Source organism: Pelophylax lessonae (genome assembly GCF_965119305.1).
Source record: "Pelophylax lessonae genome assembly, chromosome: 3".
Lineage (NCBI taxonomy): Eukaryota > Metazoa > Chordata > Amphibia > Anura > Ranidae > Pelophylax > Pelophylax lessonae.
This window is the reverse complement of record NC_138770.1, coordinates 336,400,178-336,424,658: the sequence shown is the minus strand read 5'-3', so window position 1 is coordinate 336,424,658 and position 24,481 is coordinate 336,400,178. Positions and strand designations below refer to the sequence as shown.

Sequence of the window (24,481 nt, the reverse complement as noted above, 5' to 3'; positions counted from 1 at the left end):
AAAAATCCTTATTTTTTATCACAAGCTCTTTTGCCTCTTTTCTTTGGGCCACTGATAACATTTCAGCTATTGTTACTTTAGATGTTTAGGTATCTATATCTTTTTGAGATGATTGCACAGCCACCAGAGTTTCCCTGACCCTCCGTGCCTTTATAAGATTAACACAAAATATTTTTTATAGTTGCTTTTTCTTCAACTGATGGGTTTTAAAGTTTACTTTCCCTCTTTGCCTAATGATTCTAACCTGCCATTTAGCCAGGAATTTGCCTTAAATTCTGGGGACTAAAACTAGTACCTTACCTCCTAGGCTAATGGTATGGACTTTGGCACCACAGTTTTTCATCGTTTCCTGGGATTCTTGCTCCATTTGGTTCTGTACAAGGAGTATGAAATCCTGTCTTGTATTAACAAGATTCACTATTTGGTCAAACCTATTGGGACGCCTGCCTTTACACACACATGAACTTTAATGGCACCCCAGTCTTAGTCTGTAGGGTTCAATATTGAGTGGGCCCACCCTTTGCAGTTATAACAGCTTCAACTCTTTTGGAGTTTGGAGGTTTAGCAGTGCGTCTATGGGAATGTTTGACTGTTCTTCCAGAAGCACATTTGTGAGGTCAGGCACTGATGTTGGACTAGAAGGCCTGGCTCGCAGTCTTTACTTTAATTCATCCCAAAGATATTCTATCGGGTTGAGCTCAGGACTCTGTGCAGGCCAGTCAAGTCAAGGTCCTCCACCCTAAACTTGTTCATCCATGTCTTTATGGACCTTGCTTTGTGCACCGGTACGCAGTCATGTTGGAACAGGATGGGGGCCATCCTCAAACTGTTTACACAAAGTTGGGAGCATGAAATTGTCCAAAATATCTTGGTATGCTAACGCCTTAAGAGTTCCCTTCACTGGAACTACGGGGCTAAGCCCAATCCCTAAAAAACAACTCACACCATAATCCCCCCTCCACCAAATGATTTAGACCAGTGGACAAAGCAAGGAATATGATTGGCCTGACCTCAACCCGATACCACACCTTTGGGATAAATAAAAGCAGAGACTGGGAGCCAGGCCTTCTCGTCCAACATCAGTGCCTGACCTCACAAATGCGCTTCTGGAAGAATGATCAAACATTCCCATAGACATATTCCTATATCTTGTGGACAGCCTTCCCAGAAGAGTTCAAGCTGTTATAGCTGCAAAGGGTGGACCAACTCAATATAGAATTCTACAAACTAAGACTGGGATACCATTAAAGTTCATGTGCATGTAAAAGGAGGCATCTCAATACTTTTCACAATATAGTGTAATTTGTATACAGTATTTATATGTACATGGACACAGCCATATTTGCTTATTTAATATGCAAGCTACAAAGTGATGGTACTTTACTAGACCTTCTTACATACAGTACAAGCAAATGAACCAGCCAACTTACTGTATAAAAAAAAGAAAATCAATAAAAAAAAAAAAAAAATCATATATTATCTTCACAGCTGTTAAGCATTTAGACAGGGCCTTTCCTGTAACTGATTCAATTGTCTCCAGCTTCTAATCTACATTCTCTGCATTTAATGCAGTAAAAAATATAGGGGAGTAGGCATGTACGGTATTATATAAAACTAATTTTTGTAATGTATCTCTGTAATAATAAGAATTCAAACGACATACTCACTGAAAATGCACAACACTTTCCTTTTCCCATAGACCTATAGTGGCCAGTCTCTTCATTTGACAAGACTGAAGATTAATCTGATCTTTAAATAATTTCTCGTGTACCGTGTAGTGACTATAATGTTTTCTTCTGACAGTGTTCATCATATATTACAATGTATTTCTTTTGTTGAAGAAATGTTTACTAGCTCACATTTGCCATAAAAATACGAACCATAAAAAGAATCAGATTTTTTATTAGCTAATTCAGGTATTTAATGCGTACAATTGCAAAATAAATGAATGGAATGCCTGAAGCACGTTTTCATGCACCTCACTTAAAAGTAAGTATTCGTAAACAGTCAGGAAGATAGTACTCTTGACATAGACTATTACAAGGAAGGACATGTGGCAAAGGTAGATGGCTCATAAATGAGCCACAGAGATAGTTCAGACAGCACAGATTCATAATTCAGGGTCCAGTGAACACAGACAAAACAAGACAGCCAGAACAAACTAAAATCAGCAACCGGGGACAGAAAAATGCAATTCTATTCAGGAGTGCAGGGAAGGCTCAAGCTCTCCAAGCACAGAACTGTCAGACAAGATTCTTTTTAGTGAATGCCCAGGTGGTGGTAAAAAATATATATATTCATTTCCATGTGCACATAGATCCCCAGGTTCATACAAATAAACAATGATACAAAAACCTGCACAGATGCCTTGGAGTGCCTCTGCTCATTGTATTCATATACTTTGTTAGTTTTGCTTCCTATTGACAGCTAGCTGGCCTATGCAATCCTGTATGCCATTTGATATTGATTTGATGGTATTTGATAAATATAATTCATGTACCAGAGTATAAGCAAATATTATAACAAATATTTAACCACTTCTGTACCGGAAGGTTTTCCCCCTTAATGACCAAGCCATTTTTTGCGATACGGCACTGCGTTATTTTAACTGACAATTGCACGGTCATGAGACGCTGGACCCAAATAAAATTGATGTCCTTATTTTCCCACAAATAGAGCTTTCTTTTGGTGGTATTTGATCACCTCTGTGATTTTTAATTTTTGCGCTATAACCAAAAAAAGAGCGACAATTTTGAAAAAAACAATATTTTTGACTTTCTGCTATATAACATTCCTAAAAATAAATAAATAAATAAAAAAATCAAATTTTTTCATAATTTTAGGCCAATTTGTATTCTGCTACATATTTATGGTGAAAAAAATCCCAATAAGTGTATATTGATTGGTTTGCGCAGAAGTTATCATGTCTACAAACTAGGGAAAAGATTCATGTCCTTTTTATAAAAATGTTTTTTTTTTTACTAGTAGTGGCAGCGATCAGCGATTTTTAGTGGGACTGCGACATTGCGGCGGACAAATCGGACACCTAACTGACATTTTTGACACTTTTGGGGGGCCAGGGGGAACAGTAATCAGTGCTAAAAATATGCACTGTTACGGTGCTAATGACACTGTCAAAGAAGGGGCTAACATCAGGGGCAATCAAAGGATTAAATGTGTCCCTAGGGGGGTGCTTTATAACTGTGGGTGATGGGTTTTCTGCATGAACACAGAGACACGTGTTACTAAATAGGAGGAACACAGGATCTCTGTGTTAATAACTGACAGAACAGCAGTATGCCGTGTTTATAACGGCAGACTGTCATTCTGTCTCCACCGGGAGCGATCGCGGGTGCCCGGCGGCAATCGCGGCCACCGGACCCAAATGTGAGCTCCCTGTAGCCATTCGGCACGTGTGCATGCCCCCACTGGCGGTCCCGTGAAACGACATACAGTTATGTTGTTTCGTGGGACAGAGCCTCCCTGCCGCAGTATATGTACATCGGGTGGTCGGCAAGTGGTTAATAGGTATGCAAATACAAAGTAGCCAAAAATGACACATAAGCCAAAGGCAAAAAAAATTTGAAAATCAGAAGTCTTACTAACTGAAGCTGTGAGATCCTCCGGCATTTTAAATCATGTCAACTCATTTTAAAGCAATTTGAATAGCGATGACAGAACTAAGAATAAGCTATTACTAAATGGTTAGGAAAATGCTGTAAACAACTAAACAACTTCAAGGCACAGTGAATGAATACATAACTGAAATGAAGGATGACATAAATTTAGGGACCTTAATGCAATTGAAAGATGGCAAGGATGGCTGCCTTTTCTGTGTGCAGATGACAGTTCATAACATCTCTTCATCCCCTGTCACTGACAGTTCATCCTCTCCAGTCCGTATTTCCTATACTGCAGTGTGAGTCTTCATGGGGATGCAGTGTGATAAACTGTGTTAGGGCAAACATTCTAATATCTTTTTACACTGACAGTGTCAGTATGATTAACATGAAGATGGATAAATAAATTATGAGCCAGAAGCTATTCATTAACCCCACCAAGTCTGTGGGCAACACACACTATACTTTTGTGATCAGAAGTTTCACAGTTTTACCCTTTGGCAATTTGGAGTATTTTTACAATACTTTTGTGTATAAAAGTACATTTTGCACTGTTTTAGGACTTTTTATTTTAGTACATTAGTGAAACCTATATACATTTTGGTCTGTAAGCAAAACACAATGGGAATTCTTAGATTAGAGAGTTTCAGTTTGCAAAGTAAATGTTCCCCTAGCTCAGTAAATGAGGTTAAGCACTGAAGCACTGAATATCCAATCAAGTGCAAGGGAAATTATTAAAAAAAAAAAAAGACTTTTACTTGAACAGGATTTGATTTTTAAAGAGAACACAACCTCATTTTATTCACTAAAAATACAAGATAAGAATGCATTTACTTTGCAATGCAAGTGTTTAAAGAGTAACTCTACTTTTGCTGAGAAAAATAAATTCCCCTCCGGGTGATCTATGTACATTGCAAGGATTGTTGCAGATTTCTACCTTTTGTTATTCTGAAGAAATCGCTGTTTGTTCCTCTGTGCCTCTGTGCTGAGTGGGTCTAATGGGAATGGTTTCATAATTATCAAGCATCTGCAGCAGCTGCAGGGCACTAATGAGGAAAGCTGCAGGGCCTGCATCCCTTTAGACATCTTCCTATTGGGAGTATCTCACCAAAAATGACATTGTTGTTGCAGGGGATGCATGTAATCTAACTTGTATCTTGGGCAAGAAAAAAAGGGAGGTTGAATCAACCACAAAAATTGGATGAGATTAACAAAATCGGTTGTATTAATCTATCTCATCTAGATCAACCTATCACCACGCCCATCTAGGTTCAATAGATGTGGTCCCTGTAACAAAAAAAACATACAAAAAAGGAAGATCAAGCCCACCAAGAAATTTACATTAGGGAACAAAACGGTTAATTAAGTATCAAATAAAAAAAATAAATAAATAACCGTATAGAATGAAAGGAAAAGGGTAGGCATTTTTTATGCCCCCTTTTCCACATGGGAGAAGTGGCGGGGAAAGCTAGAAATAAGAAAGGTCAGTTTCAGGTCATTAGGTCTTCCCGGGTTTTTTCCTCAGGGAAAAAAGGCGGGATGAGGTACCTGAGGTAAAGAGTCACGTGTAACTGCAGGTGACTGGGATGCACCTGCAGTGGCGCGGGGAGCTCTGAGGAAAATCTAGGCAGGAAGTTAGGATATAAATAGGTGAGCTCAGCTGTGAGGGGCTCATTCACCTCAGGAGCAGCAGCAGAAGAGGTTCCCCAACCCCCCCTCCCCTGTTGTCGCGGCTTTTATTACGTGGTGGGTCACCTTTGTTTTACAAAGGGGGACAAGTGGTTTATTACTGGATGTTTTAATAAATTTTATTGAATTTTATTTATTTGATAAAGCCTGAGCCGTAGTGGCTAGGCTGGTTTTAAGATGATATTTTTTGATATTTATTGAAGACTTAATATGTTTTAAACCAGTAATAAACGGCCGCGGCCAGATTATTCCACAATTTTGGTGTCTGCATTCTTTATTTCATATTTATTGTTAAAGTATGGTATTATATTAAGGAAGGAGTATACACTGCCTACTCTCCCATTAGTGAAATATTAGTACATATAACAACACCAACCTAATTGAAATAGGGACAACGTTGTCAGTGGGGGGTGGGGGGGGGGGGGGGATAGCAGCTGCGCATACGTAATCATTCACATAAAACCATACATTCCAAACACATCCCAGGCCTGTAAGTAAATTCCCAAAGGGACTGTCCTGGTATAAGGCTGAGTCAGAGTCCTTTAACCCGATGTATTAGCAGTGGCCGGTTCAACTTAAATCAGACCATGGAAGGATAGGATGGCTTCATATGAATCTAACAGTTGTGGAGCATTTCATCTGCGAATTAGCAATAATCACGTGAGATTAGTCAGCTGGTATTGATAACAGAGTTCAAGGTATTTCACCTGATTCGCGGCCTTCCTAGGTAAATAGTTTGCACAGTGACCGGGTTGGCATATCACCTAGATACAGGCTGAATTGGTGGTAAGACCTCAGTGTAAGCATTGGGTAGAAACTGACCATAGGGGGAGCTCACCACCTCCAGTCGCTTACCATCACCTCCGTTGCAGATCAGCGTGTCGTATGCCGCCGTGCAGCTCCAGATTCAAACAGACAGCACGCCTGTCAGATCTCTGGCACTGCCGGGTCAAGTACGCCTGCTTCTAGCCGCAATCCCCATTAGATGTCATGTGTGTGATGACTCAGACTATTATGTCTAGCATATGCCATGTTTGTGTGTGTACATTTATCCATCTACTAAGTGCTTTCTGTTTAATATACTACACTATGGGGTTTTGTGCTCTTGTCTTTTTTTTCGTTCTTTAAAATATATGAGAGTCAAGAAATAAATATAATTTTAATCCATTTTCTTGTTTGAATGCAATATTAATATAAATTGAAAATGCTTTCCATTTTTTCAGCACTTGCCTGGGCTTTTGAAAAGTATTTTTGACTCTCTATAGTTTACAAACTGCTGACGTTGCTTGAAAACATTCTAACAGTGGAAGCTCCTTTCATTTTGGAGTTTTTCCCTGTTACAGAAAAATGGACCATGCAAAGTATGCTAAATATTTTCTGAGTCACCTAGAACATAGTATGACCATAATTCTGATACAAAAAAGCACCATGCTTTTGAGTGATTTTTTGCTACTTAGCATCATTATTTATTACCATCACTTTTTTTATTTTTCAGGATTATAATGATGAAATTCGGCAAGAACAGTTAAGAGAGCTTTCCTATTTAAATGGTTCTGAAGACTCCAGCCGAAGTAAAGTAACAAGGAGTAGAGGAATACGATTAGTTCCTACTATAGCTGTCAGGTAAATGTCTCATTCATTGCTATGCTTTTTTCGTTTTTTTACTTTCACTATTGCACCTGTAAAGACTTTTAGTAATTGGTTGAAAAGACAGCTGTAGTGGCAATTTGACATTTTTGTGTGGTATGCATCAATGACAGCAAGTTCCAGTTCTTGGAAGATTTTTGAAAAATGTGGTTTCTTTAAATGGTTTCCTTAAGGGAGAAGTGAGAGACCTGTAATATACTATCTGGCCACTTTCAGGAGCTACAGTATATTGATAAATGTGAATGACCCAATCTCCAACACACCAGAACATGGCTCTAATTCTAATTGGTTTCAGAATCTTCAGATCCCAACCCACCACTCCCTGGCCAACTTACACTCCTATTTACATAGCATCATTTACAAGTCCTGAAAAGTTTTCCACCAGTGAGACTTTTTACATGTGCTTTCCTGATGCTCGGCAGTGGGAGCAACTGCAGGCTATTTCAGTTTTTGTCCTCTGCTTTATTTCAATGCAGCACAATTCACTCTTCTTAGAGTGGAGTATGCCAGAATGGCTTCTTCTAAGCTCTTTCCAATGCTAAAACTTGTAAAAGAAAAGACAGACTCCTCATGACACGTGGAGGCTTCATGGCCTTACCTACCGCCTTCGCGGTTGAGGGTAAAACAACTGATAATGCCTTAGAACAATTTTGCAGCTTTGTTGCAATTTTGTTTACTAACATGTGTTAGTAAAACTGTACAAATCATTACAACTACTTTGTGTATCCGGGTGGAATATACCATGTTTTTTTCAGGACAAATTGGGCTTTAATTTGGTGGTAAATGGTAATGGATATCTCCTGATTCTTTTTTTCATTATTATCAAAGAAAAGCTGGCCCAAAATATAATTTTTTTTTTTAAATTTAGCTTTACATTTCTTGCTACTACAATAACCTTCTACCAAAGAACAACCAAAAATAAATTGTGCTCCTGACAATCGAAGCAATACCACATATGAGAATGTTAGTTGTTGGTTGTACCCATGGTGCAGCCCAGAAACAATACACAATGGGGTTTGTTTAAAGGCAAATCCACTCTGCACTTCAAGTGCACTTGGAGGTGCAGTCGATGTTGATCTGAGGGGGACATGCAAGGAAAATAAAACAGCATTTTTGCATGCACATATTGGATGATAGAAATCAGCAGAGCTTCCCCTCATTTCAGATCTTCCCCTCAGATCACCAGCGACTGCACTTCCAAGTGCACTTGCAGTGCACTTGTAGTGCACAGTGGGTTTGCCTTTAGTAAATAAACCCCATTGTCTGACATTGATACTAATTAACTGCTTGCCTACCGTATAACCTAGATATACGGTAGCAAGGCTGCGCCAGATCAAATACCCAGTATGCGATCTGACACTTCCAGCTAGGAGACCTGCACATGCGCAACCAGTGACCCGCTGTGCTGTGATTAAACACAGCAGATGGCAATCACTAGGAGCCCGTTGATTGTCATGGATTTACACAGGACAGGGTTCTGCCTATGTACACAAGGCAGAGCCCTGTCCTGTCAGCGGGGAAGTAATAGATCTTCTTTCCCTGCAAAGCAGGGTATACAATCTATTACTTACCTTAGTTAAAGCACCACACAAAGTACACATAAACACTGGCTAGGCACACATTTAACCCTTTGATTGCCCTAGATATTTAATCCCTTCCCAGCCAGTGTCATTAGTACAGTGATATTTATTTTTAGCACTGATCACTGTATTAGTGTATCTGGTTCCCAAAAGTGTCAAATAGTGTCCTACTGTCTGCTGCAATATCACAGTTTTGCTATAAGTCGCTGATCGCCTCCATTACTAGTTAAAAAAATAAAATAAAAAAAATGGCAGTATTTTTTCTTTTATCGAAAAACATGTAGCAGAATTCATTGTGGCTTAAATTTTTCAAGAAATTTGATTTTCTATGTTTTATTTTGGATATGTTTTATAACAGAAGGTAAAATATATTGTTTTTTTTTTTTTTTGTTTTTTTTAATTGTCGACCTTTTTTTGTTTATAGTGCAAAAAATAAAAAATGCAGTGGTAATCAAATACCACCAAAAGAAAGCTCTATTTGTGGGAAATAAAGGACATACATTTTATTTGGGCACAGCATAACAAAATCATGCAATTGTCAGTTCAATAACAGTGCCTTTTAGAAAAAAAATGGCCTGCTCATTAAGGGGGAGAAATCTTCCGGAGGTCAAGTGGTCAATAAAATAAATAAAAATCCTGCTCAAAAAAATACTGGCAATAACCTTTGACTATGAACTTTGACCCTGCCATTGACCTTTGACCCTGACCTTTACCTAGGCGCTAACCCTGGCAGTGACCTAGATCAAACCTTGATCTATGTAGTTTTTTGTACTTTTTATTATTATTATTTATTTTTTTACACAGTTTTGTGCAAGGAGAGAGAGAAAGAAAATACAGGGTCAGGCTTCACAGTGACTGATCACTATGATAGCCAATCAGAGGCATAGGGCTATTAGAATGGTATAGGTAGATGTTTGAATTTGCTTGGTATCAAAATTACATCATACAACCATTTAAAGATGATAATTTCATGTTCCCATCTAGATATTTAGGACACTCATGATATCCTTCAGCTTTCGGCAATTTGCATTTGGGTGTTGCATTATGGCAACAATGAACATGCCCCCTGATTTTTATAATAATCAGAGCTATGGAGAGCTATTTATTATCAGTTATGATTGAACTATATGTAATTATCCAATTTTAATCAAATTAAGGGCTGTTTTTAATTAAAAATTTAACCTTTTTTTAGGAATCGTGGAGGTGCCATTCCACCTTCTTTGCCAGGACGAGGTACCCCAGTCCCCAGAGGTTCACCTGTGTCACGTGGGGCTTTACCTTTGCCACCAGTAGCACGTGGTCTTTCTACATCGCGGGGGCGAGGAGCTTCAGGTGCCCCTGGTTATCGAGCACCACCTCTTGCCCTTGAGACCTATGATGACTATGTAAGTTTTTTGCAGATTATTTAAAGTAGTTCACACTATTTTTTGTGATCGTGTATTTGTTATTATTGCCAAAGCAGATTTAGGATTTGATCTGTGGAAGTTGTTTTGGACTTTCACATTTTATTGGAGATAATTCATGCAAATAATTGTATTGTACAAATTTGCTTGCATACATTTTTTGTTGATGCAAATCTTTCATCTGATTCATTATTTGTATTTAGGTTAAGGGTGGATATTTTAATTGAAGAATTATAATCTCTGTTGTGGAGGGTGACAAATCCCTTTTGTTTGTGAAAAGGGAGACATATTTTATTTTGCTTATGGCGTTTTGTTTATTTGCTTATGCGTGATGTCCCTTACTGCAAAAAAGAAAGCAATACATTAAATGAAAACTCAAAAATCCCACTACCTAGAGATTGGTTAAAATGGTAAAAATTGTGCTCTGTCAGAAACCCTGAGGGCCAGGTAAAGGCAAGGTCCTGATAAACATTATGTTAATTCGAAATAAAAACCATTGGCATTAGTGGAACTTACTCTTTTGGGATTTTGTTTCCAGTTTTCACAGTGCTGTGATTGTTTGGTATTTATGCTGTGGAATAGATATGTATTAAGCCAGGTAGGGTACCTGTTTCTTTGCCTTATCAGTCCTTAACATTTCGATTACAACCCTTACAGGTTTTACTTGCTGTATGTGTTTTGATGAAGAGATTTCTCATTTAAATTTGTTCTAGTAACCCTTGTCTGGGAAGACCTTGTAGTTGAAACTGTGTTATAAATGAACAGCACATTGAAATAAAGTCCAAAAAAGTGCTAAAGTGAAAAAAAAATATATATATATATATATATATGTCAAATCTTGAATACAAATCAACAATAAAAAACAATATATTGAAAAACATAGTGAAAAATATAGATTTAAATGCACCGTCCCATGACAGGATCACCAATATAAATGTACAGGTGAAAGGACAAAGTTCAGTGCAAAGATGTTGGTGGTGACTTGAAAAGTGAAGAAGTGAACCAGTACAGTGCTCCAGAATTATCAACCGCACCCCTGTGAAATGGACACTCACTAGAAAAGCTGGCTGCTCTTACAGCAGCAAACACGCACTCAGTGTAGATCTGCCATCTGTTGTGGGGAAGGCTGTTCAGCAACTCGCACCATCCAGATGTAGCTCAGGTAAATAAAGCTCACTGGGAGCCAGATAAAGTCTCCATTGTGTGGTATTTATTGGATGTGTATGTTAAAAGCAAAAATAAAATGAATCATAAAAACATATGGCAATGGATGCTACTGTCAACCCAGTATCGGGCAGTCGTCTGCAGGTTTCGTCCAATAGGAGAACAATTTAGTAGTTGAAAATGAAGCAAACAAGGAAAAGTTGTGCCCAGCTGCAAAAACTTAGAGGGCTCAGTGCCTGATGAAGGGTTTAGGAACAATACCTATAGCCAGGAGTGACAGGTGATGCATACCAGGAGCAGTGCCAGTGTCCAGGGAACTATGTAGACAAAGCTACTGTGGACGTATGGCTACTGGTAGCATGGAATGTTAACTGAATAGAAGGATGCCTCCATTCAGGTTCTTTTTTGGGATGTCTGGTGTATGCATACGCATGTATTTACATCAATATACAAGTATGTCTAGGGCAACATGAGCTCTACAGGCCTAACTGTAGCTGATCTTGTTCTGATCTCGTATATATTAAGCCATTGGGTATGAAAAACTAAATCCATACTGGAAGCAATGTGGAGGCTGTAGTTGCTGACCTTGTTACCTAGTTGTATCTTGCTTTAACAATTGAACAGGAGGAATAATGTAGATTACAAGGCCAGACTGAAGTCAGATCTGTTGATCTTCATACTTGTTTGTGTCAGTGATTTGAAGCAGCTGAAGCTATTAGATCAGCCCTTCTCAACCATTCTACATGGAAGAACCATTTAAATAACTTTCTGGTGTCAGGGAACCCTTGTTAATTATTACTATATCTACACCACATAGTAGTGTGAACAGCAGTTTGTAGTTATAGGAGTAAATTTAAAAAAAAAAAAAGTGTTTTTTTTTTTAATTCAGGGCAGCTCTTTCAGGAACAACAATGCAATTAAACTAATGATTATAATAGTTGCAAGAAAAGAAACCCAGGCAGTGAAATATGTAGTGTTCCCTTACACTGGTGGTTAGTAAAAAATGCCAGTGTATGCTCGTTGTCAGTGGGGAAGGACTCCTTATATTGGTGGTCAGTGGGAGACAAGCTCCGTAAACTGGTTTTAAGTTGGAGAAGGGTCCTGTTACATAAGTGGTTAGTGGGTGGAATGAGTTTTGTAATGGTGGTCAGTGGTAAAAATGTTCTTTACAGTACTGATTAGTGGGGATGAATAAACCACTGGAATGCATTGAAAATGCATCTAAAACACATTAAAAAAGCAAGTACATGCGTATGCAAAAACGTATCTGAAACTCAGAAATAGTTATGTGAACCAGCCCTTAGAGAGATTAACAGTGGCAGCCTAACTATTTATATCAGTACAGGTTTCCTTTAAACCAGAACTAAAGTCTCCATTCTTACTTGCCTAAGGTTCCTATGCCAACACCGTCTTCTGAATGCCAGTCTTCAGGCTTTTTCCATGAGGCGGGGGAGGGATCACTTCACTCCTGCACATGCACAGTTCAGTTTACAGTGCTGGAATAGACAGCGAGCAGGCAGGTAGGGACATTTTTATACAGAGGTGACAGTGCATGTATCCTCTGCAATAAAAGCCTGCCTGCTCAGTTTTTTTTTTTTCACAGTGGGATTTTAGTTCCACTTTAAAGCACAAAACTGATAGGTGTAAAATGTATGCTTTTTCTTTTTAGGATATTGAAAGTTTTCTATATATGTCTTGTGCCTTCATTTTAACTTTTTCTGCTTCAAATATTGTTTATTGAAAAGATCATAAAAAAAAAAATAACAAAACAATATATAAAGGAAGACAATTGTGTTAAGGTAGGTATAGGACAGGTATGGGAAAAAATACCAGCTGTACGTGGTCTATTTGTTGACAACCCGTGTAACTAAATTCAGAGTAATATAACTATGGCTTTTCAAGCTGTTTAAGGGTTGAACTTGTGTATATAGACTCAGTCTGAACAAAATTTACATTCAACAGTCCGGCAAGAGTAGGGTACCATGATCACCAATCTACTGAGTTATGGCCTAGTTACTGTATATGACTAGAGATAGTTATGCTATCCAAACACAATGGAGGTTACCTGAGATAAGAGGTAACAGGGGCAAGGAGGGGAGAGAAGAAGAAGGAAGAGAAAGAAAAGACTGAAAGGAAAAGGGGGAGAGGAAGAGGGGTCCCCGAAAGTAGAGATACCCCCAATGGGGTGTCGATTAGGAAACAGGGTTGTGTTCTTACCTTCACTTTAACAAACAGTAATTTGTTGGTACAGTTATTACTGAAAACATGCCTAGCCAGTCCTGCTAACAGGAAAGGGGTTTATTCACATTACAACACCGTTCATTTTCTTGTAGACTAGCATAGTTAGAAACATTTTTTGAATTGCATATGTCAAAATGTTTAGAATGAAGCAAATTATGAGATTAGGGTTTTTTGAGAACTGTTAAAATGAGATATCCTGATATAAATCTAGTATTATTTGATTAATTTCTAAATTATATTTAGCTGAATCTGAACAGCTGGATAGCATATTGATTAAATAAAACTGATTAGATATTATGCCAGAAGCACTTAAATAAAGAGCTAAGGCTCAGCTGACAAGCATCTGGTGATACTTGAAAAATCCAATTGTATTTCTACCGTAACAGCAATAAAGTGGAAAGATTTTATTACAGCAGACTACAGGAGTGCTAGAACAGTACAATGCTGCTGGAAGGGCTACTAGAAAAAATGCCTTTTACTTACAATAGTTTTATATGTTAAAGCAGTATGAACAGTTTTGTTTTTCTTACATGGTCAGCAGCAGGATAAAAATAAAAGTCATATTAAACAATTATACTGAAGTTTAATTAAAGCTCTCTGTAAAATATTCACACCGACAGCACACGTTGATTTTACTGGCAGAATAATGTAATATGGTTTAATGGCTGAAACGGCAATAAAGTTCTGAACATTTTGTGGCTTCTTATTCTTTTAATTTAATCACTGACTTCTATTGGCATAGTCACCTTCTACTTTGAATTTATAGTGTATTAATGTAGAAAAGGCTTGGTGAGTCAGTGTCCACTGTGAGGTTATTTGAGGTATTCAGGTTTGCTGTTTTAGGGGAATTAGGAGGTATGACTTAATTCTAAAGGAAGGAATTATATTGTGAGGAAACCCACCACTTGTCAATCAGTATGATGGCCTTTTTTTGCAGCTTTCTAGCCTTGCAGTTATGGGAAGTGGGTTCAGATCCCTCCTGAGATATATGTTCTTTCAGTGTTTGCTTGATTTTCTTCCTTGCGCTCCAGTTTCTTCCTACAATTAAAAACAAACATAATGGTAGTATATTTTTGCTTCCTTCATAATGGCTCTAATACATATTAGTGTATTAGGGACATAAGATTGTAAGCTCCTTCAGGGTACTGGTGTCACTGGTGTATTCTCTAAAGCACTGTGTAAAATCTTGGCACTACAAATTGCAAATACTTAAAATGCAATTATTTCTAGAAGGTGGAGGTCCAGAATGATATTACCTCTCTTTCACAACAGGGCAATATTTGACAACATTTTTATCAAAGTGTTATGCAGCATTTTTTAAGAGAATTGTGGCACTGTGTAGTTATGGTGAGCATTTATCAGTTCTTGTACTGGGCATCAGTTCTGGGTGCTTGTGTAAAGTACAATGCCCTCTTGGGAAATCTTCTATGATAGAATAATCATGAATGTTATTCTGCTTTAATAGGATTGATATTTTCACCTGTTTCTTGCTACTTTACCAAAATAACATTTCATGTTTTAAGAACATATAGTACTTTCTTTTAGTGCTTTGGTTGGTTCAAAAATAATGTAGAGTAGGCATTAATAACCTGTGAGTCAAGATCCTAAATAGGGAGCCAGAATTAGCTTTTGTGTTTCCTTTGATTTTTAGACATTAAATTCATTCTACTGTGCTATAATATAAAGCCAGAATTTTTGTTTTAGAAACAATGGCTGACATTTCTGGTTATAATATTTGGTTATAAAATATATGATAAATGGTTGAAGTTCACAATGTTCTAAAAACCTCTAAATACTTTACACTGTAAGGTGAAGATTTTCTCTTTTTTTGATGCTGCAGTTATGCCAGGATCTAAGGCTCCTTTTGTGGCATTGATGTGTTTTTGTACATGGTATTCATTTTTTCGCCCCAAAAAATTGTGTTTTTAGACACATGTACTATGTTTACGATCACATGAAATATAGCTGCGTTGGTTTCTATATTTGTTTGTGTGGGCAAAGATTAGTAATACTCAGAAACCTTTCAATGTGTACAATATATAAAAACATATTTTTTCTTAAACTTTTTTGATAAATAATTAGCTATGTTAATCAGAACAAACTGCACCCATGGGCAAACAATGTCCAAAGTAATTCATTCAAAATGACAAAAAAGTTTGATGTGTCTAATTAGTTTATTTTCCTCAGATTGTAATTGAAATCACAGTACCAGCTTATTATCCCATTGTGTAAATCATATGATAATATCAGAGTTTAGATTTTTTTTTTTTTTTTGGGTTTTCATAATTAGTTCACTGAGAATTACATTGTTAAAAAGCAATGTTAAAACCGTCTGGTTTTTCATTATGTTTTATCAATAAACAATTATGGGTCTGTGGCTAAGGCAACAAAAATGAAACAGCATCTTTTCTGGTGACCTCTGAACATGTGTGGATAAAGCCAGCAACAGGACACAAGGAAAGGGATATCGTCTGTGGGGGCCATATGGATTCTCTGTAGCTTAAGTAAGATGATTCCATTTTTTCTGTGTGACCTTGTTTGATAGATTGTACAATGTAATGGTAACTGTAGCTGAGCTTATAAACAAGACAGCTCAGCTCATGCTGGTTTACATTTTCAATATATTACATAACAATGTGGGGGATGTGAAGCATTGGTATCAGGCAGAGCATCATAATTTATAAATATATATATATATATATATATATATATATATATATATATATACCTAGGGCAGCATTATCTGCAAACTCAACCCTGATCCATGTATATGCTCCTTGCTGCTCGGCTACAGCTCAAAAGCTCATCTCATCCTTTCTAACTGGTACAGTTAATGTATTCTGTGTTACACAATCCTTTACTTGTTCCATTATAACTGTGTTTGCTTGTGTCCACAACCACATCACAACTCTCAGTACATAAGCAGCAAGAATAAAGCACTTCAGAGATCTAGTAAGAATTAGATGTTTACTATAAAGACCAGCCATCCTCGAGCAGAGTTTTCTGTAAACCAGTCCTGTATTATTCTTTATTTGGAATATCTGCATAACATATAAGTTAATGCGGTATGTAACCATAATGTCAAGCACACATTTCTATTTTAATGATAAAAGAAACTCAGATTGCGCAAAGTATTTATCCTGGCAGTGATTGTCAAAGATTATCAGAAGAAATTCATGATTTTTCTTTCACTGTCTGTGTAAGGGTAAGCGGAAATTTTCAAAAATCTTATTTGCTTCAATTTAGCAATCACCCTTAGGTAACAACATGCTAGTTCATATTTCACATAGAGCCCCTAGGTCCCTGGATTCTAAGGAACTCTACAATGCAAATGTTAATCAGTTTTTCTTGCTTAGGAACCTAACCCTGACCCTTTCCAACTCCTGTGCTTGATTCATTGCCCATTACTAGCGATGAGCTAAGTCTTTGGTCAGAAGCTAGGGTCAAACTTAATTATTTGGGTGTTCAGACAAACATCAGAAATTTTTCCCATTCCTCCCCCTGCTCGTCGGGAGTCAAAATTCATATACAGATGTTGTATTTCTACCACTTCTATATATGACAGCTTCCCACAGTCAAAGGTGTCTAAGGAAGTAGCAGATGGGAATCCCCACCTATAAAAGCAAAAGGGCAGGGATAGTGGTAACATCACTGCCCAAATATGGTCTCTGCATCTGACCAATATGGTCATGACCATATTTGGTAAATCATGTCACTATCCCCACCCTTCCTGTATATAGTTGATGACAGCTCTGGAAACTGTCGTTCAATGAAGAATTGGTATAAGTCATGTCCTTTCTGTCCGTCTGGTTTTTTCTATCGCCAGATCAGTAGTAGGTGGGCATTATGATTTTTAATGGATTTACATTAAGGGACCTTTTTGGGGGGGGGGGGTTATTTTATTAAAAAAGGACTTGTCAAATGTTTGGGTGTCTCTATTTCTAGAATACATTTTTTTCTGGGAAATGAGTAGGGGTACGTACCCCTTACTTTTTAGCATGGGGGTTGTAGTGGGGTCTGGTGCTGCCTTATTTTTCAAGTGGGCTTCCATATCTTGATAAGCCATTTCTTTACAGATGTTATTTGCCAGAAATGTTAAAACACTGTAAATGTTTGTGACAAAGGGACGGGGAAAGAGGTTGGTGCAGTAAGGATTTTATTGAATGAGTAAAATGTACAATAAATATTGCACTCACAAAACATTCTAAAGTGACAGTATTTCACAGCAGAGCCGTGTCCTGGGTCAAGGAGGCAACTGATATTCTTTATGTGGATCGCTGGGAATTCCAAGGCACTGGCTGGGACTGTGGTAACGATCTGTGGATTTGCTGCTGGAGCGACCAGGGAGAGCCATTAGGTAAACTGTCAGGGATGCAGGAGAAACTCAGAGATGCGTTTCGAAGCTATGCCTTTTTTCTCAGTTGGACTTCTGCCCCTACCTCTAGGAATAAATTGAAGCCAGCAATTACCCAATATTAACCCTATCTTAACCACGAGGGAACAATGAAGGGGCTGGTACAAGGGAAAAACTGTACATAGCTATTCAAACACAGAATTGTGCAAAAAAAGTAATACATTTGTCTCATTCACATATAGGTTAGCTTTTTTTTTAAAAAAAAATTGTGTAATGCTGATATGCAAGGTTAGAAGGTAATGCCGATTTTCTGGTGTTTCTTAAGGGGGCAGGACACTGTATACCTAAAAGTCTTGTATCCATGTGCACCCTCTAAAGTGCACTATTGCATGTGGGTGTATTTATGTGGGTTTCCAATAGAAAATTGAGGTTTAATTATGGTAAAGGTCAATGATGGCCTATCTTTGATTATGTTTGAGCTATGAATTCTTAAGAACCTTATACAGTGGAGCAAAAGCAGTTGTTGGATCTGAGGTGAACCTAAATAATATGCCAGTCCTGTAGAGGTAATCCCCAGGTGGGAAAGACATACAGTGACCTGTTTTCTAGGTCAAATATGGACATCACTTAACCTGGAAAAAGGAATATTTGATGTCAGTGCAGAGTGCCATGGACCTGCCCCGAGTGTAATAATGCAGAGAGCAGCGTTGACATCAGTACCACTCTGCATCACAGAGCATGCATAGGTAATACATGCATAGGTAATAGTTTTTTTTTATTAATATTATTTGTTTATTTAAAACATTTTTAATAACATAGCCATAAACATATGTTTAGATTTAAGTTTTTCTTAAAATTGCCATTTTGGGTACTTGGGCAAAAAGGAAGTCCTAGGCCTCAGCACCACTTTTTATCTTTGTAAAAATAATTAATGGTTTCCTGCAAGATAAAGCTGCCAGCTCAGACAATCACTTCACAGACATGATGGATACCTTGTAGGTCAGAGTAGAGGGAGGAATAACTCTAATGGGATGTAAAGACCATTTCTGATACACAGAGCAAACCCGATTAGGTGTTGGTCAAGAAGAAACAAGATAGAAACTGCAGAAACCTGACCTTTCATAGTGCTTATAGTCAAATGCTGTTCCAGACCCAGTCATAAGCAATTACTTTTTTTTTTTCATTATTTATTTACACTATATTACCAAAAGTATTGGGATGCTTGCCTTTACACACAAATGAACTTTAATGACATCCCAGTCTTAGTCCGTAGAGTTCAATATTGAGTTGGCCCACCCTTTGCAGCTATAACAGCTTCAGCTCTTCTGGGAAGGTTGTCCACAAGGTTTAGGAGTATGTCTATGGGAATGTTTGACCATTTTTTCAGGTCATTTGTGAGGTCAGGCACTGATTTTGGAGGAGAAGGCCTGGCTCGCAGCCTCCGCTCTAATTCATCCCAAAGGTAATCTGTGGGGTTGAGGTCAGGACCCTGTGTAGGCCAGACAGGTTCCTCCACCCCAAACTCACTCATCCATGTTTTCATGAACCTTATTCTGTGCACTGGTCCAAATCATTTGGTGGAGGGGGGATTATGGTGTGGGGTTGTTTTTCAGGGGTTGGGCTTGGCCCCTTAGTTCCAGTGAAGGGAACTCTTAAGGCATCAGCATACAAAGACATTTTGGACAATTTCATGCTCTCAACTGTTCCAACATGACTGCGCACCAGTGCACAAAGTGGGTCCATAAAGAATGGGATGTCAATAGAGTTCATGTGTGTGTAAAGTCAGAAACAACAAATTGATGGGTATGATAGCGCTCCCAATGAAAATGACAAGTAGGCACTTAAAATCAAAATTAAGAAGGGATGGTCACAGTGGAAAAAATGTCATATTTATTAAAAATATATGTTAGGCAGGGTGTATCCAGCAAGGAGGCAATACCTGTTGAGGGGACCCAGGGAGTGGGTGGAATCGACTGTCCAGATCCTCAACTTGTGAAGGGGCATCAGGGGCAACCATGCCAGGAGGATGGGGAGGCCTGAGGGTGATGGAAAGAGGCGAGGTGGGGGGAGAGACTCAACCCCCCGTGGCCCAAGACCTGCCACGAGCCGACTTACAGCACAGCAGCGTCTCCTGGTTTCAGATGACTGGAGCGGCGCTGATGGATGACGTCATCGGCGGATGACAATCCACTCCCGAAGGTCCATTCGGTTGACTATTCCCGATGTAAGCGGCAGCCTCACCGTACCGGATATAACTAACCCACAGCGGCGATGACTACCTGACAGTGGGGAAAGAGAGAAGCCACGGGATGGAGGATGACATGTTTCGGGCTGTGCCCTTCGTCTGAGCATGGGTCGGCAGCAACCCTGATATGACTCATTGGCACTTGGGCTAAAATCCGTCCATCCCATACAGCTTGACATTACAGTTTTTTGGGACCTCTGACCTATCGTTTTTCAGCGCCAAGAATTGCTTGTATGTGTGTGTAAAGTCAGGCATCCCCATACACATGTGCAGTGGCTGGGTGGGCTTTTAACATCCAATGCTTTCTCTTTTACAGCTAAGCAGGGCCAGTGATTCCACTAGGCAAACTAGGCAGCCGCCTAGGTGCGAATTAAAACCTAGGGGTGCAGCCATGACTCGGCACTCTCTGTCCATCATGAATGATCCTTGTGAGCTGAGGGGAGGGGGCGGCAGTGGGGTGGAAGAATGGACAGAGAAAGATGCCAGGTGTCTGGGGCAGTGGCTGAACTACTAGGCCCTGGATTTCCACCACTGTTGGGGGGAGCAAGAGGCAGGAATGGAGCCCACAGCAGTGCTGCCTGCATGATGATCCTCTTTGGCTGGAGCTGAGTGGTGTAAACCCTGGGCAGGAAGTGACTCACTGCACTGAGCTGGTGGGCAGCCGTTCATTTCCCTGGGTCGTTATTAAGCAGGGAGCGGAGGAGAGCTGAACCTGACCCCAAGCTTGGCACTGGAGGGCGGCACCTTTACTGGAGCAGAAACGACGAGGCACCGGAATGGTCTAAAGAGGTTGGGGATTAGGGACGTGCGGAGTTCTCTGACTGCTGCTTCTCCCTTCACCAGGAGGCGGTTGGAGCTGTGGTGAGCACTGTGGTCCAGGAGAGGAGCATCCTAGGAGAAGGAATCAGCAGGATCACGGTGAAGGAGGGTAGAGTGCGGGCCACTCTCTATATAACGCCCAGTGAGTGTCCCCAGAACAGGGGATCAGGGTCCCTGGGTGTGACATGGAGGTTCAATGGTGTGAAAGGGAATCATGGTCACCAGGTGTGCCATGGGGGATACTGGTCCCCGGGTGTAACAGGGTTTCAGGGTCACCAGGTGTGCCATGAGGAATTGGGGTCCCTGGGTGTGCCATGGGGGATTGAGGTCCCCAGGTGTGACATGGAGGAACATCAGGGTCCCCAGATGTGACATGGAAAAACATCAGGGTCTCTGGGTATGATATGGAGGAACATCAGGTGCCCCTGGTGTGACATGGAGTATCATCGGGGTCCCTTGGTGTGGCATAGAGGGACATTAGGGTCCCCAGGTGTGACATGGAGAAATATGGGGGTCACTGGGTATGACAGCATAACATAGAGGAGCCATCAGATCAGGGTCACAGGGTATGACATAGAGGAGTTTTTAACTCCTTCCCTTTTTATTTAATTTTTTTGGGGGCGGGGGCGCAAGTAGCTGGTCTTGCCTAGGACGTAAAATAGTCTAGCACCGGCCCTGCAGCTAAGCATATGTGTATGGCTTCTGGGAACCCAACCCTTCATATGGAGGGGACTGGCTTATTCAAAAGTTATTGTCCATTCTAAGCCACCTGGCCCAAGTTAAAGAGCTAGGAAGTGCATTATGTTTAGTTAGTTACTATAGCAATGAAATCCTGCACTAGTTTGTCAGGTCTGGGAACCACAAGTGGGTTGCGTCCACATCATACCCATGTCAGACCTGAACTCAAATCCCATCCCTAGTTACGATAAAGTGGCAATGCTTTGCTTAAATCAGTTTTTCTGTCACTATGGGCATTGAGGGAAAGACTGTGGGGGTGGAGGTACCCCAAACATAGTCCAAATATGCAAATTTCCTTTTACAAAGGGTTTTGTTAGGTTTTAGATTTAATATACACATATATATATACATATATACAAAGTGCAAAACCTAATATTGTAGTAGCACGCAAAAATAATGTCAAGGTTACAAAAAAGCACAATGCAAGGGGTAAAGGAAAAAAAGGGAGGGGAGAATAAATGTCACAGAAACATTGGTGTATGACAAAGGTAATATAAATTGGAAGATTGGGAAGACAACTGGCAGCTGTGTTTTGGAATACAATAGTAGAGTATGCTAAGAATATATGTGCTGGAGGATGGAAACAGTCTCCATGTTTTGGGATTGCACACCGATTGTCATTTGTCGTTTGTTGACTAAGTGTGAGACTGCCATTACAGATTGCACTGAGTTTCTCGTGTATCATAATGCTCATCACTCTCTGTTTCACCTATGCAAAATTGAGGGTTGGTTGCCTCGAAGCTTTAGCTGACATTTGTCTGGCAGCAAAAATATGAAATCCCCTAGTTTCCTTTCACATTTGGAGAGGTCAGAGAATAGATTGTGTATGCTTTCCAGGGATTCAGAATCAGGTCGTGATAAAGAATTTACTTAATCATGTTGTATACGTGGATCAAGAAAAGTATGTGGATCCTCATGCACAGGACTGAGTCAAGGGCAATCAGGCAGTTAGATGAATTGCAACTTACACCCTCTCTACCTATGACCAAAAGTGCCTCTTCTGCCTACCTATTGGTCCAGGGGCACACCCTAAAATGGACTGTGATTAAATGCAATAGTATTTTTATTTATTTTTTGTATATAGCATCATTTAGACAATACATTTTGACAAGTGATTCGATTTTAAAGACAGCAATTATGCAATGGGTGTCAGTTAAGTTCCATGTCCTCTAGTTTCTTTTTACACTGTCATGTATTAAAATGAATGCATTCTCATATAATTTTTTTGTGAACATGGTTTTATAGAAAGGGAGGTGACATCAGGTTAAGGGCCATCATACACTACATCCTATTGTCTTAAGTCTCATCCTACTAGGATGTACAACTACAATATTAGACCCAAAGGTTGCGGGTATGGGCATGAATTTAGAGTTAAGAAATTATCCTGCGCTCAAGTGGTGTGTAATGAGGGAAAGTTTAGTATTCAATGGTCTTGCCGCCCCCTCAGGACCAAGGGTATCCAAAAACACTAAAAAACAACAAGAGAGGGGCGCACCGACCTTCTGCATTACCACTAAAAAGGTTTATTAAAATCCAAAATAATATACATTATACTCACAAACAATTGTAGATAGCACACATGTAAACATATATTTTGGACACGGCCTAGAGACACCATGCTCCCATTGCAGTCCTCCTCCCGCCAATCCAGCTAGCCCAGCAGAAGCCTGCAGCACACTCAGAGTCTTCTCTCTTCAGGTGCTCGATTGGCTCCCGCATTGAGCCTAGGTGACCTCCGCACTGTGGCAGCGGACATAAAGACCATATCAAATCTTCAATCAGACATCCAAGCCAGACATCCAAGCCATAACGCTGAGAGTGGAGGAAATTGAATTGGTACGAGCACGCCACACTTCGCTCTGCCAAGAACAACAAGTGGAAGAATCCCATGCTATCCACTTGAGAGAAATGAACCCCCACATGCAGGACCTGGATAACTGCAGGAGATGCCAAAACCTCAGGGTAAGGCAAATTCCATAGAACATTGATCCTAACCAGCTCACACAAACAGTCATTGCTATATTTGATTACCTCATTGAGAGACCCCTTGATACCCCTTCTATCATGGAATTCCTCCACAGAGCATTACGCCCAAGGGGGAGAGATACAGACCCCCCCAGGGATGTAGTGTGCTGCCTCACTGACTTGCCTCTAAAGGAAGAAATCCTCCGCAAGGCTAGAAGCCGTAACCACCTAACATTTCAAGGCAGTGAAATGAAAATGAGCTATGGGATAGATTCATTACATACTGCTAAAAGTTCCCTTTTTTCCTCTCAGCAACAGCCCAAGGCCACACAGAAAATCTCAGAGTGCCTGAGGATCTTGAACACTTTTGCACCTCCTTAGACATTCCCTTAATCGATCTACCTGATTGGTATAGCGATTTTTGCCTACCACCTCTAAGGGGAGCCACTTCCATAGAAGGCATTAATGAAGCAGGCAACTTCAGTATTCAACACCGCTTTTTCCATCCTCCACCACTATCACCATCAAAGGCCTCTGGTACCCGAATAAACAGCAGTCCCACTGCATCACCAATGCACCCCAAAGCCCACCACTTGTAATAAGGTACATTCTTGTTTACAGCTTTATACAAGACACAAACTCTGACTATTCCTTTTTCAAAGCACACATCCCCAAGAAAATCACACTGACTTTCACCTAATCCTATGCCTGTTACTTCCTGGCACTCATAATTACACTGCATTTTTTCCTGATTTCTCTAATGAGTAATTCACCCCATCAAACTGTTTTGTATATCCCTACCTCTAACTCGGATTCTGCAAAGCCTATACCATCCAAGACTCTTTTTCGGCAGCCCAACTTACAACTGTTAAACAAACAGCGACCCTTTGCAACTACAACATTCCAGACTCTAAGCAAACCCAAATTGCACTCTTTAATGTCCTCTCTCTGGTGGCAATGCCCCCAATGCCCCAACCAAAACAAAGGACTATTCACATCTGTGTCTCATGAAGGAA

The 24,481-nt window shown here is 39.7% G+C and overlaps 1 protein-coding gene across 3 annotated transcripts in view; it reads left to right on the top strand.

Annotated features, from left to right (window-relative positions):
- Nucleotides 1–24,481, top strand: part of KHDRBS2 (KH RNA binding domain containing, signal transduction associated 2) — a 362,102-nt gene that overhangs the window by 243,649 nt on the left and 93,972 nt on the right. For all 3 annotated transcript variants that reach the window (XR_014225082.1, XR_014225083.1, XM_082252045.1), the window contains 2 exons: nt 6,805–6,932; nt 9,729–9,921. Coding sequence is in view for 1 of the 3 variants with exons in the window: in XM_082252045.1 (XP_082108171.1) it covers nt 6,805–6,932; nt 9,729–9,921 (321 nt within the window). In the remaining 2 variants the exon portion in view is untranslated. The remainder of the gene's footprint in view (nt 1–6,804; nt 6,933–9,728; nt 9,922–24,481) is intronic.